The 19,725-nt window shown below is 46.9% G+C and overlaps 1 protein-coding gene across 8 annotated transcripts; it reads left to right on the top strand.

Moving 5' to 3' along the window:
* The first annotated feature begins 9,020 nt into the window (after positions 1–9,020).
* Positions 9,021–18,283, top strand: MANBAL (mannosidase beta like). 8 transcript variants are annotated; one of them, XR_003993963.1, is made up of 6 exons: positions 9,053–9,071; positions 10,794–10,842; positions 11,613–11,777; positions 12,193–12,275; positions 12,622–12,816; positions 15,812–18,283. XR_003993963.1 is itself a non-coding variant. In XM_030502965.1 (5 exons), exons 4-5 carry the CDS (start codon positions 12,667–12,669, stop codon positions 15,917–15,919), a joined length of 258 nt encoding a protein of 85 aa, XP_030358825.1. In that variant the 5' UTR covers positions 9,021–9,071; positions 10,794–10,842; positions 12,193–12,275; positions 12,622–12,666; the 3' UTR covers positions 15,920–18,283. The 8 variants fall into 8 exon arrangements, 6 of the variants coding, with proteins under 6 accessions (XP_030358825.1, XP_030358829.1, XP_030358830.1 ...); XR_003993962.1 differs by lacking the exon at positions 9,053–9,071 and adding an exon at positions 9,148–9,839; XM_030502965.1 differs by lacking the exon at positions 11,613–11,777 and having other exon boundaries at positions 9,021–9,071.
* Positions 18,284–19,725: the final 1,442 nt, after the last annotated feature.

Genomic DNA, 19,725 nt, shown 5'->3' with positions numbered 1-19,725 from the left:
GAGGTGCCTACGCAGCCCTGAGCACCAGCTTTGGTGGAAGGTGAGATGGAATTGAGCCGTGTCTGCCCTCTGCTAGACACTGCTGTGCTTCGTGTCCTGGGGCTGGGAATGACTCAGGACAGTGGGCTGAGGTTGCACACCCCCAGGAGCTTTTGTCTTTGGAAGCGAAGGACGGGAGGAAAATATTTCAGTGAATGCTCTTCCTGAGTTTCAACTGAAAGCGATTGATCTTTTGCTCAAAAAAAAAAAGATTCTTTAAGAATGTGGATAGAAATCTTTAAAATATCAAGTTTCACTGTTCTCTGTCTTATTTTATAGAAGAAAGGAGCAGAAAGATGTTTGATCTCCGTAAGAGAAAAGAAAAACAACCTTCCAAATGTATAACAATACTTTCTTTCAAAAAGAGCAGCTTCCAAATGGAAAGGGTTTGTTTGGGCTTCTAATTGCCCAAAGCAGACTTTCCAAGCAGTGGGTTTTACTGATGGTGATGGTAGGAGGGGACCCCTTCTGATGGAAAACATCAGCAGTGAGCTCTGTTCTACTGCTCCGACACAGCTGCCCACTCTCCTGACTGTAGGGGAAGGCTGAGTAAGGAACTGGGGGTCTTGCAAGTGGGTCTGATCTTGGTACCGTGAAAGAGAACAGAATTAGTGGCAGTGTCAGCAGTGCAGGGACAGCCACGGGGAAAAGCAGTGCACTAAGAAATGGGCTTTCTTATCACAAACTCATTCTCAGCCTGCCTCCTGCTGCTTGTGCTCTCAGCCATTAGACTAGCAGCTTCCCTGTCTGCTCCCCTGGGAGCAGCACCATTGCTCCTGGCTCCAGCAGAGCTTCTTGTTAACTCCTGGCTCCCTCTGATACCTGGTCTGTTATGGAATTGCTCTGGCTGCCTCAGACAGCCGAGGAATGCTCAGAAGAAGCAAAAGAAGTGACTTTAAGAGACCTGCAGGGCTTCTGGGTTTAATGTGCACTTTTCCTGCTTGCCCTCTTTTTCATTTGAACTTGAAAAGACATGCCTCTTCTGTGCTCTCCCCTAAAAAGCTCTAAGATAAATCCCAAATGCAATCTTTCCACATAGAGGAGATGATCTAAAGCATCTGTTGGGGGATACCAGGAGACTCAGGCACCTGCATCTGTAGAAAGCGTCAACCAGGAGATTTAATCAGTCCCAGGAAAGCTGCTGTGTGAGCTGAGAAGTATCCATGTAAATGCAAACCTAGTCCTTTTTATTTCCTAGGATACAGCCCCAATTACCACTTCCTCTCTGTATCTGGTTTCTCAGCTTTGCCTGCTGGGTTTTCTCCAGAACCACTTTTTGTCCCTTTGAGATCTTTTCTCTTTCTCTACTGTTTGGTTTTTTCTTTTTAATTGTTTCTGGCTTTGCCTTTCTCCTCCTGTTTTCTCTCTCTTTGGCTTCTCTCCCTTAACTCTACAGTCTGCTTCTCATCCCAGCTTTTGAGGTATTTCTGTCCGCTTTTTTCCCTTGGGAAGGAGTCTGAAATCAGGGTCCTGCACCCCCTTCCCAGAGCTGTCTGCTGTTGCAGAGGAGACACTGCGAATTGAAGTGTCTCCTGCAACTTGACAGCTCTGCAAAACCTTGTTACCTTCACGATTCTCCTGAGGTGAGGGACACCTTCCTTTCCTTTCTGGCAGCATGTGCAAAAATGATTAATAAATAAATTCCCCTTAAGATGAAGAGCTTTTAGCACCATTCCAGCAGATAAAGCGTGATAGCTTCATCCCACCCTGTGCAGCACTAACAGCAGCATTGTGGAAATGATGTCGGAGAGGTGGATAACTTCTGTCTTACTGGTTCTGAAACCCTGATCTGATCACTCTTAAAAATACCACTGTGTAGATGAAACGAAGCATTTACCATGCCTGCTGTTTTGTAAAGTCCAGACTTTTATAGTATGAAATCCTACATTAGAAAAGCAGAAATCCTTTTCAGTGCCTTGCTCTGCCTCGTTGTAGCTGGCTTCACGTTACCTGCAACAACACTGTTGTGCTTCTCCTCGTACTTTGGTTTGGCTCAAACACAGTTTTATCAGCAGGTGAGTAAAACACTCTTCATTTTCCAGTGTAAAAGGAACTTGCATCAGTATAGCAAGAGAGGAGAACTGTGCTGCAGGCAGTAAGCATCTAACATTTTTACAAGGCTCATCTGTATTATAATTCTATTTGTTTGCATTTATCCTATAGTTCAATTATTGTTTCGTTCTTGTTTCGTATCGTTTCAATTATTGTTCGTTCATTCAACTTGGTACAGAGAAGTCTTGTATAGTACAACAGGCTGTCACCAAAGGCTGTTGTACCTGCCAAAGCTGATTACTGATGCCAATTTGATTGCATTTCAGTGTAATTTCACTGTCTCCAATTTCCAAATAGCCATTACCTTGTTACATGCACGTACAGAGGCTCACACTTACCCTTAGAAAACAGGCGCTTCTTCGGTCGGCTCCTGCCCAGGTGCTTCCTTCCCCTGTTGCAAATACAACTTCTTCTTCTCTAGAGCTGCCTCTGTGGGTCCTGGGGGGTCTTGGGGACCAGACACGTGCTGAGCAGGGAGGACACTCTCGGATCTCCCCCCCTGTCCTCTGGCTGCCAGCGAGGTGCATCTCCTCCTTTTATACCTGTGCTCCCTCAGGAGTCCTGTGGGCTTCTACACGTCAGAGAATCAATTGTCCTCCTGCATTTCCATGCTGTGTTTAGCATCCTCTTGTTGTGTGTGTGCAGGGACACAGGCAGGGAGGTTGTGGGCAGAGGGTTATGCCTGTAGTCAAGGGTCATTTGCATGCTTTATCGTTCAAAGGGGGAAGAGCAAATAACAACAATAATGTGGTGGAGTGAATGGCAAACTTGCTTTGCAACGTAAACTTCTCTTTCCCTTTGCAATTGCATTTTTTCCCTTTATTCCACAATGAGAGTGTGTTAACCATTAATACTTTCTCACACTGCCTGCTCGGGAGGGTTTATCTTTTTGCTGTCTTCTTTTTCTTTGATTATCAGCCTTTTCCTCCTTCTCCTTTGTTACTCACACCTGCAGCGTTAGCGGGGCAGTTCATGCTTCAGTCCCTCACAAACATCACGGCTTCACATCAAGCTCACGGAGCAGCTGGAGAGCCCTGCTCCCTCCATGTGCTCTGGGAAAAGGCAGGGGTCTTCCCTGGGGTGCTGCATGCGCTGGCGGCTGTTTTCAGTCCTGGAACAAGGTCTGTGAAAGCCCCATTAAAAAGAACACATAGCCATGGTGCCAAGAAGACCAGGATGGTTCAGAGGAGTGAAAAATGAGGTGGAAGCATGAGCTCCACCTGCTACATTTTTCATATTGGCTTTATAATGCCCAGAATTGATGGGAACCCAGACCTTCCTGTCTCGGGGCTTGCGTGACTCGATGTTGGGAAGAAGTTTCAGCAGGTGAGCTGACTCATATCTTGCACCAGAGCGCTCATCACAGCTATCAGTGGCAGAGATGGGCTGTAAGGAAGGATGATGCTTCTGGTGTGCACGTGGCTGCCTGTGTGTGCAGGGGAGCAGAAGCAATCAGCGCTGCTCTAACCCTCTGCCATTGCCCCTTTGCTGCTTGCTGAGATGGGAAATCAGCACTGTGATTATGGCTCACTCCTTAGGGCAGCAACATCCTCCTTCCAAACCATGGGCTCTCAGTAAGCAATAACCCAACAGTTGGAAAGGCTTGAGTGAGCTCAGCATGCCAGATGACTCTGGTGTTAAATAACAGTTGTGCACCAATGCCTTCGGGCTCTCCCTGCTCTGAGTGCTCCAAGGGCTTGCGTTCCCTTTGGTATCAAGTCAGGAGCAGGCCACTTTGCAGAGAAATCATGAAAAAAGGTTGAATGGATCAAAGCAGGAGCTCGAGCTGACCCTGAACTGAGCAGCTGACCAGGGCCCTTCTAGTGGAATCCAGAAACAGAACAACAAGCGGAAGAGAAGCAAGAACTGCTGCCTTCCTCCAGCTGATAAAAGGAATGGCACCAGCCTGTTCATGGGGAGAGGATCTACCACGCAGATCAGGCAGGTATAGCATTTGTATCATCTACTCGTGAGCACCGGAAAAGGGGATTTCTGGGTAGCACAGAGGCGGTTTTCCAAAATCCCTGTGCTCTGTCTCTGCAAACTGCTTTTTGGAAGCAATCTGTTCATGTTCTCTCATGTGTGAGGTCAGCTGCACCAATTTTTCAGCATGACTTATTTTTCTTCCACTGTCTTGGTGCTACACTGGCTGAACAGATGAATCAGACCATGTTGTTAAACCAGTCGAGAGCAAACACTATTTCAAGGTATTATCCTCTAGTGTGGTTTTGAGCTAAATCTCTCGCTGCCTGGCCTTACACAAAGCTGCTGTGAGATACTGGGCAATATCTGTTAGATTAAGGAGAATCAGTCTATAATGGACTTGTTTGTAGCTGCCTGCTGCCCAGCTTGTTGTGATCCACATTCATGTCTCAAGTGAGCTGCTTTCAAAGGCGGCTGTGTAAAGCTCCATCATGCTAGGGGTTTCCTTGTGCTGCCTGGGCTGGGCCCCTGTCATGCACAGCAGGACCCAGCAAGACTCACACAACAAGCTCTCTTTATGACTTCTCATTAATTGCAGGAGGCAGCAGAAATGTCTAAAACCCCTCCAGGCTCTGTCGGGTGTATCCAGCTTAGGAGTTCTGAAATAGCACAAATAGAGCAGCTCTTCTGTCCCTGGGATTTCCTGTCCCAGCTTCAGGCGAAACCTTTGTATCTTCCCAGGACCCAGAAGGGTCGTTTGTGGAGCTCCTCCAGCAGATGCCATGAGCTCTTCCTCTGGCTACTGAGGCTACTTCTGCTGCAGCAGGAACGGCTGTGATCACCACTACTGCCAGCCGTTCAGCCTCTGCTTGAGTCCCACAGCGGGTGCTCTGGCTGCTAATGTCTCTGCATGAAGATGCTACAGACTGTGATAGGATCCAGCGCTGTTTGAAGTCAGTTTTGCATCCATCCATCCATCCATGTTGCAGTGTGTATTTGAGGTGGCAACTGTGGTCTTGGTTCTCATGGTCTCTACCACAGCTGGTTCTGGTAGCATCCACTGGCTCCCAAAACACAGGTATGTAACTCAGATTACCTCCCACAGATCCTCAGGTTAGCAACACATGGTGGATAACTGTCTATTTGCCCTCTAACCCAAGCCCAGACCGGGTGCAAGCCCAATGGAGTCTACAGCGAGGTACGAGCTGCCACAGGCACCTTCTGCTGCTGGAACTGCTGGATCACAGTCACATCCATGCAGACCTAACCTCTGTAGGGTCCTTGGGTGAAGCACATACCAGCTCCTTTTATTTCAGTGCCAATCCTTTGCTGACAAAGGACAGTGTGAGGATCCTGCAGCAATTTCCCATGTATTGATTTCCTCTTAGCTTTACCTCCTCCAGCCTCCATGCCATGCTTTAAAAAATGGCCCCTGTCTATTCCAGGTGCAGAACATAGAGCTTCAGATAAGCTGAGCAGGATGTGAAATGGTCCTGGTCACCTTGTGAGGTGAAACTAATGACAGCAAAAAGTAACTCATCAATTGGCAAAAAAACTATTCCATATTCTCAGCTATCAAAAGCTTTTCTACACTTCTCCAAAATGGCACAGATGGTGGCTGTTGGTCCCCAGCTCCTCCAGTCTCCACCACTCCTGGTAGAGCCCCACACAACTGTTCTCTCTGGTTTTCTTTACGTGAGAGATGTAGTGGTGACTAACTTACTAACAAATGCTCTAATGGTAAATTAAACAGAACTGCTTAAGATTTAAAGTTACATTTTTGCCTAGGTTTGCCATCTTAGAGGAAGGATAGGACACATCTTGGTTCAAATATCTTATCCCAAGTGGCAAAACTAAGGCATAAGTAAGTTGATCATCAGTCACTTGATTACATTGTCCATCACCAGTGCATACACAGGAGCTTCCCTTCCTAGGTTTGCAATCACTTTTGCGCCCTCCCTGGCTGTGTTCAAGGCCAGGTTGGATGGGCCTTGGAGCAACCTGGAAGGTGTCCCTGCCCGTGGCAGGGGGTTGGAACTAGATGAACTTTAAGGTCCCTTCCAACTCAAACCAGTCTCTGATTCTGTGATTTCTGTGGAAATATAAAATGAGAAAGACAGGATTTGTCACATGTTGCCAATTTCTTCTAAGAAAGAAGCAGAAGACCCAACATTTAAACCCAGCAGGTGAGACTTGCCATTAGAAAATCATATGAGGCTTGGTTTCTTCACCTTGGAAGGATAAAGTGTGGGGATTTGGATCTTCAGATCCTCCTGACTCAACCCTTTGAAGATCAGTAGATTTCCTGGGGAGAATTTTCCCTTGAGGAATTCAGATTGGTCGGAAGCTGAATACAAACATTTATCAAAATAATCTCAAGTAGGGAGGCCCTCTGGATGAGTCTGAAGCAAGGGATCAGATTTAAAATAGGCAAAATAAATCGGTAATTTAAAATGTGCAAGAAGTGCTGTTAGAAAGGACTGTCTCATAGTGCTTAAAGCCTGCTTGAAAAGCCTACTTCATCTTCAAACATTAACGTGTCACTGAGAGTACAATGGAACAAATGGCACCAGCCTGCGAGGTGTGTATCTGTCAGGAGGCCTGAGGAGCTCTGTGGGTGAGATCCATTTATAGAGCTCGTACCTGCCTGGCGCTGTTTACTTCCTAGCACTGCTGCTGGAGCATTTCAGCATCGCCCAAGTGCAGTGCCAAGACTTTCAGCCAGACATCAGCATGTTACACTCAGCTGTAGGCTCAAGAGTTACTGGTTCCTGAATTTCTGGCTCTCTAAATACCACCTCCTTCCTCTTGCAATCCCAGCTGCCAGACCTCAGATGGCAGAAGTGAATCTCAGTAACTAAGGAGTTTTTCTTTGGTCTTACCACTCTCATTTCAGTCAGGAAAGGAGCCTTGGCCAGAAGGTAACACAGAGCACATTACAGCCAGGGAGAGCCAGCCTCAGGCCTATCACTGGGACCTTTGTATTCTGGGATGGAGAAGCAGAGTAGGGCAGGGTCTGTGAACACCCACCCTCTGCTCAGAGAGCTGTAGTGATTACCCCAGCGCCACCACTTCCCACCTGGGTGTTGGTCTGTGTGTTTTCTGACTTGGTTTCCCATCAGAATCCAAATGCTGCTGTTACTGCTCACCTTGGGAACGTGCTTTGAAAGCTTCTGATAAAAAACAAAATTTGAGTGAGATGTGTTACTGGTACCAAGAAAGTAAAATGTTGGTCATGGAGAGGGAATGAGGAAGGCCACGTTTCCAGTAAGGGCTGAAAAGTGAAAGCAGTTGTTACTAATTTTTTCCTGGCTGAATAAGATGCATCCTGAGGATGAAAAGACTGTGGTGCACAAAGATATGGTACATGTTTAAGGAATGATAACAAATAGGTCTCTTTGCAAAGACATGCAGGAAACACTGCAGTGCAAACAAAAGAAGAACTGTAGAAAGAACTAAAAAAGCTAAGGGTGATTTGGATGTGGAGATACACTTTGTGCCTAAGCTCTGTCAAATTGAGTGCTGGCAAAATGGACATTTCTGCCTGTTGAATCAGTCTGAGCTTTGAAACCCACCCACATCTCGTGGGCTTTGGAAAAATATCTTCTCTTTTTTTTGTATAAATAGCTTCCTTTTTTATCATTCCCCAGGCAGGTGAACGGAATGGGGCAGTGGGGTGCTGGTGACAGGCAGCCGTAGCAGGCTAATGGCACCACCTGCTTGCGGTTGGAAGGGTGAGTGTCTCCTGAGCAGAGCTGGTGTTGCTGGAATCCACAGCCTCAGGGGCTGGGTAGCAGCAGAGGGAATGGGCAAGAGCTGTATAAAATCTCCAAATTTCACTTAACCTATTTCTACTTAAAGTAGTGTCGTTTCTGTTGGGGGAGAGGAGGAGAATGAGGAAAACATGCAGTATCAGTTGCAATCTAAGTGTGTGTTTTCCCCTTTGTGGGCAGACGTCAAAGTGGGAAGATCAGAGCCCGTGAGAAGGTGTGTGTGGACAGCAGCACCACCAAATTCAGTGCACTGGGAGGAATTTAATCTGGCCATTTAATCCAAACTGATAGGATCTCTCCAGATATTCACAAGATTTATTTCTCCCTCCCCAGTATCTTTGTGCCCTGAACAGCCAGTGTTTGGGAGCTGAAAGGGCAGGATTTACCACCTTCCCTGAGCTCTGCATTCATCCCTCACCCAGTGCAGCCGCTCACCAGGGGCAGTGAAAGCTCTGGTAATTATTTAAGAGTCATTTTCTTCTTAGTGTTTTTATGCTAGAAGAGTTTCATTGTACAAGTGTCTCTGGCCTCTGCAACTTGCAGCCCTGTGCATTCTCCAGTTGTCCGTAAAGTCTTCTGCAGTAAAAGGGATGAAAGGTTTTTAATCCAATTGCTCAAAACCTTTGAAAATAGTTTTCATTAATACCCATTTAATTCAAATGCTTGGTAACAGCCTAGATAAGCCTTTCATTTCAAATGCCAAACCTCACTCCCTTCGGTAGATAAGCAACCGATTAGGTTTTCCCCAAAGTATTTAGGCTTTCTGATAGTAGAGCTCTGCAGCAAAACTAACCTGGCACTCCTGACATTTTAGGGTTGGGAAAAGGGCAAAACAAATCAGATTCTTTAAATACCACAAACGAGCCAAACAGAGCACAAGCTGTTTTTCCATCTTATCAAGACATCTCCATTTCAGAGCTGGAAACCAAATCGGAACATTAAAAATAAAACTAATCTCTGGCAAGACCAAAGTGTGTCTTAATTATTACTGCCAGAGCGCTTCAAGGGAGCAGAGCAAAACCTCGTGGATAAAGAGAAACCCGCCAGGACTGAAAGGCCACGTTATTGATGGTGGGGATTAAAATGCATTGATTTAGGGGGTGAGTACATGGACCATGGGGTGCTTGGCTGCTGTGGGGACCCTTTCGGGAGGAACCGGACGGCGGACCCTGCCCGCAGGCCGCCCTTAGCAACGCGGTGCCCGGGGCGGTTGCTAGGGGCGAGGCGCGGTTCCGGCTGGGCGGGGAGCACTTCCGGGACGGTGAGGCCTGGCCGAGCGGGGCGGTGAGCGGGCCGGGGCCGGGGCGGGAGGTGCGGAGCGGCGGTGCCGGTGGAAGGGGTTGTGCTGAAGCGTTGCCTCCAGCATCACCGGGGGCAGCCTCGCCGGCTCCGTGGCGGCCGCTCCTGCTGCCGCAGCCGGGCTGGGCGCGGGGGGAAGCGGCACAGCGCGGTGCCCTCGGGAGGGGAGGAGGAGCTGTGGGTGTCCCTGCGCTGAGGCCGCACGGCTGCGTCTCCTTTCGGACCCTGGTATGGCCGGTGGCACCGGGACCGGGAGCCTGCGGACGGGCTGCTCGGCCCCGGTGATGGTTGTTCGCAGCGGTGCTGAGCACACGCAGACCCCCCTGAGGGCGATAATGACCAGTCTCCATCCCAGCACCTACTAAATCATTTCTTGCCTTATCCTTTGACAGCAGCTTTTATGTTCTGCAGCAATACCGTTGCTCTTTATTTCCACCCCAGCAGGAAACTAATGTCTATCCCTTGAAGTGCTCCTGTAGCTTTGTCCTACACTGATTATCTATATAGTGCTAGGTCTTGAAGATGCCAGCTGGGAAATACAGGGCAGGAAAAAGAAAGGTTTGGGTGTGCCCTGGCTCTATTGAGGTGTCTGGTTTATGGCCCTGATCCTGAAAACACACAGTTATGTATGATAGGGTCTGATCCTGTGCACAGGACCCTACTGAGGAGGAGCAGCCCAAGCCTGTAGCCCGTCACTGGTCCTGTGGTGAGGACAGAAGATATTTGCCTGAGGAGAGAGTCCTTTTGTGCAGGGTAAATGTCCATTTGTTTGCTGTAAAACCCCGATGAAGGCAAGACTGTTTTTAAACAAATAGTCAAAATCAATTCCCGTAGCGAAGTGCAAGTGTTTGTGACCTGTTTCTGCTGTAATGTTCCAGTGAGATGACCAGGCTTGTGGGGAGAGGTGGTAGCTGCTGTGAGACCACATGAGTAAGCTGGAGGGGTGAGAGGGAAGTGTCCTCTCAGGGTCTGACATAGGAGTACCCGTCTTGAAATGCAATTTAAGAATAATTACTTTAACCATGTTAATAGGTGAGGTGGTCTGAGGAAAAGGTGGTTGACAACCTGTGGAGAAGAAGCAACAGCCAAGGAAGAGGTGGTGAAACTGTTAGCTTCTTGGGAACAGAGAGGAAAACTCCATTATCATCCAGGGACCTGCTGGATGAACTGCAAGGCACAGTGTAAGGTTGTGCTTGCAGTGAGGAAACACACTGTGCACGCTCTGGGTTCAGTGGGGAAGGCTGAGCCCTGCTTCCCCCAGGTTCAGCTTTGGCCTGCTTGTGTGTGTAAGCTTCAGCCTCCTTGCCTGGGCAGGTTTGGGTGCTGTGTTAACCACAGGAGTTTTAAAACAGGGAAGAATTTTGCTAATATTACTTCAGCTCCACTGATAGGTCAGAATGTGGGTTGCCTGCTGTGGCTCCTGTGCAAGCAAGGACACTCTGTGACTAGTTGGAGCATGATGTCAGGTCTTCTCTGAGCATATTTCACAGGGTAATGCTTAAAATGGTAGTGGCAGCTGCTCCCAGCCTGCTTGAGAGCTCTTGATGCTGGTCACGTCACCTGGGATTTGTTAGAGAATTACTAATCCCCTCAAGGGAAGTGAAACAGAAAAGGGGAAAGGACGAGGAGACTTGCAGAAGATGAGGATTATTTGTTTTCACTGTATCAGTTTCCTGTTCTGGTTTATTTTTGTGTGCTGTGTTTCAGGTGTGTGAGTCAGGATTCTCAGCAGGAGTTTGTCCTGGGAAAACTCCAGGTGAGGAATGAAGCCACATCCCTTCCTGTGCTGTTTGAGGAAGGGGGTGGGCAAGAATAATGTTTTCAAGAGAGAGCCCAATAAATAACGTTGTGATAAAATGCAACTCAAGGGTGAAGTTCTTCATGGTTCTGTTTCTTGCTGAGGAACTGCTGCCTTAGTGGATTGGAGGAGAGAGCCTTTTTAACTTTAAAAGGAGTTAGGGAAGAGCCACATTTGTGCTTTGTTGACACTGTGGTATGTCCTGTGCAGTCTTTGGGTCTGTTTTGGGACTTGCTGAGCCGCAGTGGCCCAGTGTGTATTCTGGCTTCATGCACAGGTCCCACATGGCTCTTGCTTACTGAGTTTTAATCAGGATTTGAAAAAACCCAGCCCTTTCACTGAAGTCCAGACCTGAAGGGACCAGGAGAAGACACTTGTTCTTAGGGCCTGATTCAGAGGCAGGATTATATACACTCATACCCCATCCCAGGCAAAGGCTGATCTGATCTGCTCTTCTGAATCACCACTAACAGGGGTTCCACAGTCTCTGCTTTCCAGTGGCTGCAGCTTGTGCAGCTTGGAATTTTCCCCTGTCTTTTAAAACTCAAAATAATATCCTGTATTTCAGCTGAATTAAAATAATTTCTTGCCATTTATGTACCACTCCTTTTAGTATATGATGACATTTGCCAAATGACATTTGCCTTTTATGCAATAGCATCAAATTGTCTTAAATCGTCTTAAATTTATCAACTGTAACTTTACTCAAATTATACTCTTAAATTTAGCATCTTTCTGAGCTGGGTCACATCTGCAGCGTGTAGAAATCTCCTCCTCGCCTGAGAAATACAGAGCCTGCTTTGGAGATAATTTCTAGGAGGCAGATCACCACCATTCAGCTGAAACGTGCATGAGCACAATCTCACACCCAAACTTTAGTGATACAGAGGATTGTAAGTATCAATAAGCAGTGCTGATTCAATAAGTATGCACCAGGCTCATACAGGTCAGGAGAAGTGATTCAGACAGTAATCACAGCTGAGCTCTGATGGCATCTCAGACTAATCGAATTTCCCTTTTGGGGCTTTCTGTGGTGTGCTCCAGCAATTGTGGCAGGAGAGTTCTCCCTTAATGTAGAAAGCCATTACTCATTCATAGAATGAATTGACAACTCCATTAGCAAAAGATAAAGGAAGGAAGAAAGGATGCTCCTGTGGCTGAGAAACTAGCTTGGGACCCAGGAGGTCAATGTTTAACTCTGCCACAAACTACCTGTGTGACCATCTCAAGGTATATGGGGCTTTGTGTAACCGGCCACTAAAGCCATGCTTAACTTTAACCACATAACTCATCCTCTCTCTTCAACAGTTCTACCTTCTGTGTGGTTTATTTAAGTAGCAGTCGGCTTTGTACACCATCTAAACCAGCAAGGCTGTGACCACATATACAATGTAAGTGAAAATGGGTAATAATCATCTTGCATATAAGTCGGGGAGAAATATATTCTTACTTCTTAAGCTCTTCCTTTACTGTTTCATGAACATTGTTCGTATTCTGTTTGTCTTCCCCTCACCTGCAAATGGACTGATACTAGCATTGAAGCACTATTTACATAGGCGGGTGGTAAAAGAAGCATCCAAATAAAATGTAACACTCATTTCCCTCTTTGTTATTGGTTCTGTAGATCAAGGGTATCTTCAACAAACCTGCATGAGATAGTCTGTCATTTTTTGATAATGGCAAGTGAATACCAGAAGGCATGATGCAAATAATTGCTCTTTTTTTCCGTCCTTGTAGTAACCAGTCTTCTTGAGAGCATTAGAGGAGAAGGGTGCACCCACCATGGCTGCTGAGTTGGATTTCTCCCCACCTGAAATCCCTGAGCCCACATTCATGGAGAACGTGCTACGCTACGGACTCTTCTTTGGAGCCATTTTCCAGCTTATCTGTGTGCTAGCCATAATCCTGCCAGTGTCCAAGTCCCATAAGACAGTAAGCAGTGCTCTTTAATGTTGATGGGCAGAGATGGAGAAAGTAGGATGGGAGGGAACTTTGAGTAGCTAATGGAGACACAGTGGTCTGCCCCTGGGGTTGATGACAGCTTCATTGTTCTATTTCCTTCCTTCCAGCTTTCCCACCTCCAGCTTTTGTCCTGTGATTTACCCCCATATCAGAAAGTCAGGAACAAAGACCTGAGCCAGGGTCTCTCTAAATATCAGGGAAAAAAGTGACCTGAAGCACTGGCAAGGTGTGCTAAATGTGCATGATGTTCCTGACTGTGCAGGAAGTGGCTTTAGTCCCAACACCAGGCTGTCCTACTGCTGATTTGCTTTATTAATTGCCAGAGCATCCCCTTTGCAGGACCTGCCCTTCAGGAAATGACTTTGGGCTCTATTTTGTGTCCAGTTGTTGGGAACAAGATACAGGGGATATTTCGCATATATTCTAAGATATACAAGATATCTAAGATATGTAAGGACATGAACCCGCTCAAGGGAGTCCAGAGGAGGCCACGAAGATGCTTTGAGGGCTGGAGCAGCTCTGCTCTGGAGACAGGCTGAGAGAGCTGGGCTGGTTCAGCCTGGAGAAGAGAAGGCTCCTTAAGGGGAGACCTTAGAGCAGCTCCAGTGCCTAAAGGGGCTACAGGAAACCTGGAGAGGGGCTTTGGACAAGGGCCTGTAGGGACAGGACAAGGGGAATGGCTTTAACCTGCCAGAGGGGAGGTTGAGATGAGCTCTTAGGCAGAAGTTCTTCCCTGTGAGGGTGCTGAGGCGCTGGCACAGGGTGCCCAGAGAAGCTGTGGCTGCCCCATCCCTGGCAGTGTTCAAGGCCAGGTTGGAGTAACCTGCTCTAGTGGAAGGTGTCCCTGCCCGTGGCAGGGGGTTGGAACTAGATGATCTTTAGGGCCTCTTTCAACCCAAACCAGTCTGTCGTTCCAAAGTGAGCAAGGCAGTTTTCAGTACTGACACCCAATCCCATGCCAGCAAGTGGAGGGTGCTTTGATGCAGCTGGTACAGGAGAAGGTTCAAGTGAAAGGTTGAAGTGAGCTACAGGATTCCTGTTCCTCTAGACTGGGCCCCACTGGGATGACCTGCATCCCCCGGGCTTTTCAGATCAAAGAGCTCCATGTGCCTGTGGTGCTGGGGACAGGGATTGCAGTGTTGGTGATCAGGCTGCAAGTCTGGTGGTTTGGTACAGATTTTGTCTAAATGCTTGTGGTGTATTTTCAGTAACAACTCAGCATGGGAAGTGGTTTTCAGGCTGTCTTTATTGCCTCCTGTGCAGAAGGAAGCATGGAAATTTTCAGCCTATGTGGGGAACGGAATGCCTGAGGGCGAGGCATGGGGTGAAGGATGCAGTTCATGGCCCAACTTTTTCACCTTTAACTGCTGGTGTGATGTGAAGTTGCAGTGATGTACTGGATTAGTGACACTGCCCCAGCATGGGTAATGTTCTGTCCTGCTCAGGAGCTGCAGCTCCCAGCAGGGAGATGATGGTCACGGCTGCTGGTCACGATGCTGTGGCATTGCAAGTCTTCCACTGTTATTCTACAGCCACCTGCACCCATCTGTTATCAGGGTTTCCCCTGATAAACATTGGTGAAACACTGAGGAGCCTGATTCTTGAAAGCTGGGAAGAGTGAGAGCTTTAATTTGAAGTGTGAAAGCGAAGACCAGGCCCCCAGTGAAACCGCTAAAGCTCAAAGACCTGTTACTGTTTGAGTTTGCAAGTGTGCTTTGATGTTTGCTTGCTCTCCTTTTTACCTTCTCCAGATTTACTGTCCATATGACTAATTTACAAGACTGTGAACTCCAAAGCCTCCCCCTCAAGATCTTGGGAATGATGCTTGTGTCTGGGTAGGATAGTAGGATCTGTCTTGGAGGCTTTGGGCTTTGAAGTCTACCTTGGTTTGAACGTTAGAAGGCAGCAGTGTTCACTTTACGGCAGCCGCATCCCTGGGCAATAACTGCATATTGCTCCATTCCTCCAGAGCCTACTGGCTCCCCGTGTGCTGATTACAGCCCTTGGAAAGCCAGCCAAGTCTCCTTCCTTGGAAAGCCACACAGATGTGAACTCTTAATAGCCCAGTAACTTGAGAGACGTTTGAACCAAGCTCTTTGATTAAAAGGATACTGTCAGATGCTCGCCTCCCCCTCCATTATCTGGAGCGCTGTCTTGGAAGCCTGAAACTAGCACGTCTTGCTCAGCCGTTTTTTGTGTGTCCTTTTCCAGTTGGCACACACTGACTGATAGAAACCAAGATGCTAAAGCAATATTTATACTCAAATGCATTTAATGAAAGGAGGCAATCTGCATGTGTGTGCTTTCTCAGATGAGACTGGCGCTGTTCCCTTGTGTTTTTACAAGATAACTAGACTTTATTTCCCAGGGCTGAAATACTATCTGTCATCTTCCCTGAAGGAAACAAGCAGCATATCTAAGCAATCCTTGTTAGTCCAGGTGAAAAAAGCTTTGCCTGCAATTCCCTCCCTGGATTTGGGGCTCAGTTTGGAGGCTTTGAACTTTGCATTCTTACTACTGTGTGGGGGAAGATTTTTTTGTCTTGCCCATGATAATGATTAACATTTAGCAGAAATACCCGTGAATGTTTCCATGCACACTGGTGATTATGTGGTATCTTCTCTCTTTCCTAATTTGAATAGTTTTCATTTAGTGTTGATTTTCTTGCCTTTAAAGTTGGTTTTGTTTTTCTTTTCCAAATGCTGGTTTAGACACTTCAGCTTTTAACGGCTTCTCTGGTAACAAGCTGCTTGTGTGCATAAACTCACACATCAAAAAGCACATGCAGGAGAAGCAGAGATGGTGCCACTTGTGTCTCATTAAATGTGGACTCAGTTTGGTACAGAAGTGTTCCAACAGGGATACCCAGCACTTGCTTCCTTTGGCTTGTACTCAGATTCCCAAAGTGAGCTGTCAGCAAATCATAAGAACAAGTTACTGACTGTTTCTCAATTGATTCTTGTAGGACTCGGACAGTTTTGAGCCCAAGAATTCAGAGACAGTGAAGAAGCCAAAGGCGACTGCTCCACAGATAAGCAAGAAACCTAAGAAGGAAACCAAAAAGAAACGATAAAGGCATGACCAATGAGCCTCAAAAGGCAAAATAATCACCTATAATCACGCTTCCTCGGAGATGACATCAAAGGCAACTAACTAGATTAAATGGTTCTCTGGCATTGCCACATTTTACCTTTTGGAGACAAGAGAGAAGGAACTTAGAAGAGCGGAAGGGGTGGGATTCTACCATAGATTTCGTACAAGCAAAGAGGACTTCATATGTCCAGGACTTCATTTGACATGATTAATGTGTCAATCACCATTAAAGTGACTTCTGTCATTTCTGCTGGGTAGAGAGGCCTCTTGTCCTCGCTCCACCACGCTGGCTGGGGTTCCTGGTCCAGTCCCTGGGGAAGGTGTAGCACAGGTTGCTCCTTTGGATACTGGTTTGTGTTGTATTTTTTGAAGGCGGAGGGATCAAATGGATCAAGGATACCACAATACACAGCTTTGTATTCATTCATCTCTGTTGTCATCTAGTCTGAAATACATAGCTGCATTTTATGGCTTAATAATAATGTCTTTGTCATATTCTTTAATTCTTTAGGTAATAACTCATCAGATCCCAGACTGCAGTAGATGAAAGCTTTCATTTCCCCAGCGTCGCTGCCTTTCTCACTCCCCACCCATGCACTTCTCCTTTACATTCCCACCCTGGAAAGCAGGTACAATTCAGGGAGTTGAGGCTGTGGTGGGGACTACAAAAAGCAGGGAACAGTTTGATTCTGGAAGGTGCAAAATTTAATGTGTGTGTTAATGGGGTTCTCAAGTTTCATTTCCCAAGTACTGTGTGTTGGAGAGAAGCTGCTCTGAGGTGGGAGTCTTGGAGCAGGGAATTGGTTGTGTATCAAACAGCACTGCCTGGCTGTACTGTTGATAAACCTCCTGTCAGGCAGCTGAGTGCTAACCACATGCTCCATTTCAACATGGCTGGGGCTTGTTGCATTTGCAATCTCCCTCCCAGCCTTACCTGCTGCAGTCTGCTGCATCTCCTCTTGCTGAATTCTCCCTGAAGTTAAATATGATCTCAGCCTGAGGAGGTAGAAGGGGTGGCAAGCTGCCTGTGTACCATGACTATATGGCAAGAGACATATACACAATGTTCCTTCAGGCTCTAGCTCTCCAGGCCCAGGGACAACCTAGTATTAGATTTAAATATGGCTAGACAGGACTGGAAAGAGATAGGTGGTGACATAGCCACAGAGTCTCTGCAGGGCAGCTCGAGCTTCCTGATGCCAGCTCACATCTTGGTTTGTTTGATCACGAATGAGTCAATGGGAGGAGAACCTGCTCTTGTAGGCACACCCAGGGTTCAGAGCAGCTTTGAAGGACAGGCTTCTCTCTAGCAGGGCTGGAAGTCTGCGATCCTTTTTGCATACATAGCCTCCCATCCTCAATTTACAAATGCCTTGGGAGCCCAGATATGGTAGCAGTGTTGTGCTGGGTGTTCTTTAACAGGAGTTGAACACCACAGTTACACCATCAGTGTTTCGAACAGCCATGTCCTCTGCTCACTCTTGGTTTTGGTGGGTGAGACAGATGGATCCCAGGACCAGTTTGATTAACCTCTCACTGCTTCCTCTGCTCCAGGCTCTCTGCTTCCCTTAACCAGAACGCTGACACCAAGGTGCACTGCTTAAAATCCAGCTTAGAGTTCTGCTTTAAATTCAGCATTTTCTTTTTCTTCCTTCTCTTGAGCTACATAAAGGCAATACTAGGAGGACAGAACAAAGCATGGGAGACACAAGCAGTCTACAGTTGCTTTGAGTTGTCAGTACAAAGAAACATTACAGACATTTCCCAGGCAAATAACAAAGAACAATATTGTGTTATAAGTTTCCATTACGGACCTGTGTTCCTGTCTGGAATCTGCAGGGGAAAGAAGAGTGTGGCCACTGCCCTGGACAGGTACTGCAGATCATTTCTTGCATTTTAATGAAAGAGGATGGTGGTGGTTTTATCTAAAAGACTCTGGTTTTCTGCAGGTTGCCTGAAGGCAGGGGTTAATGTTTTAACGGGAACTGCAACTATTGAAAGAGTAGCACACACATTACCCAAAATATAGAAGTGCTTCTACAGCTAAGAACCAGTTAGCAGTGAGCACTGTGTGGTTGTTACCTGAAATAGCAGGCTACTACATCCACCTCTACATCTAGCTGCTTGCAGGCTGGTTTACTCATTGCTAAGTAGAAATCGTGGATGTTGGCGTTTGGTTTTGTTGGGGGAGGAGGGATTAAGATAAATGTCTTAGTCTGTTCCTAACAGTATTATACCTATTTGAATGCTTTTGTTAGCTGAATTTATAGTGTGTTTTTAGAGATGATGAATATCCCCTGTGTTTTAGTTTCTCTTGACATGTGTAATAAATACAATCAGAATCTCTTTGTTTAAAAAGAAATCTCTTCTTAAAGTTGTGCTGCCTTTTCCATGCATTCATTGTGAAAGCTGCCAGAACTCACACTATAGGAACACAGGGACATAAATAACCTATTCATAAAAATGATCCATTAAGGGAAAGCCTTTCAGATCCTTTAATCTGTGAGAAATTGGTTAGTTAATACTGTCAGGCATGTGTGCATCTGTATCTGTGTTTGACGTGGAAGTAGGCAACTAGCTCCCAGTACAGCTTCACCTTCTTGGGAAGGAAGGAGGAAGTGGTGCAAGGACTAAATGAATTTGCCTCTCATGAGAGATTTTGGCTCCAAGAGCCCCCATGAAGGTAGCAGTAATAAAGGCATCATTTGTTAATAATGCAGGCAGGGGATTAGATGGGATTCAGTAGGTTGGTAATAGGGATTTTCAGTAGCCCCTCGGCTGTAGCTCAGGTTTACATGCAGGAGTGTGGAGCTGGCTGGTGGCTCTTCTTGGCTGTGGTAAGACCAGAGTGGGGAGCCAAGCTCTGGCAAGCGTCTGTTGGTTTCCTCACCAGAAAACCAAAGCTAGAGAAGGACCAGTGTGGTGACTCCTTTAATTCCCCAGCATTTTTCTCCAGGCTGTTTTGTAATTAACATCCCAAAGGGAGTTGAAGGCCTCCTTAAGTCAATTTTAGTGAAGGGGAGGTTTTCAAAGGTCTGCCTCCAGATACCAGCCAGTTGGCAGCATGGGACGAGCAGCACCTTGCTCTGCCACCCAAGGCCCAGGAGCTGGGCTGAGAGCTGAGTTTCATCTGCTAATGTGTGTCATGAAGTTCTGCTCCCTCCACAGGCCAAGCCTCAGCTCTGAAGAAACATGATGGGGAGTTGAGAATTCCTTGCTTCGTTTTTGATCACATTCCTACAGCTCTGCCTCTCTGGCCACGCTCATCTGTAGAGCTGTGGCCATTGCTATCCCCTTGAGCTGTCCCACGCTCACAATGCATCCTTGTGCTCCTCTGGCACAAGCAGCACAGTCCCTTGAGACAGGCTAATAAGTAGCTTGTGACTGGAGTTCCAGTTCACACAGTTCAATTAAATCCCTGTTAATCTTGTTCAGGCCTAATTTACTTTCATTCTCACACACACGCTTCTCTGCTTTTGAGAGGTCCTGGTGAGGTTCCCTATTGATAGGAACTGGCGAGCCCAAGGCTGTCTTTGAGGAGGACTGATGTTTGCAGAGCAGCGCCCTTGTCGAGTCAATAACTAAGATTATTTCCCAGCCTGTCATGAAGAATGTGGAAATATTCCTTCAGTGGCTGGACTTCAGAGAGGGTCAGGGCTGGATCTGATGATGCTTGAGGAGAAAATAAGGAAGCTGTAGGAGGGGAGGACCTGCTCAGTATCCCTGTTTCCCAGGGCACTGCTGAACTGTTCACCTGTGTGCATGTGTTGATTTTTGGACAGATCT

Source organism: Strigops habroptila, chromosome 13, assembly GCF_004027225.2.
Source record: "Strigops habroptila isolate Jane chromosome 13, bStrHab1.2.pri, whole genome shotgun sequence".
NCBI classification, from domain to species: Eukaryota; Metazoa; Chordata; class Aves; order Psittaciformes; family Psittacidae; genus Strigops; species Strigops habroptila.
This window is presented reverse-complemented; position numbering and strand designations above follow the sequence as displayed.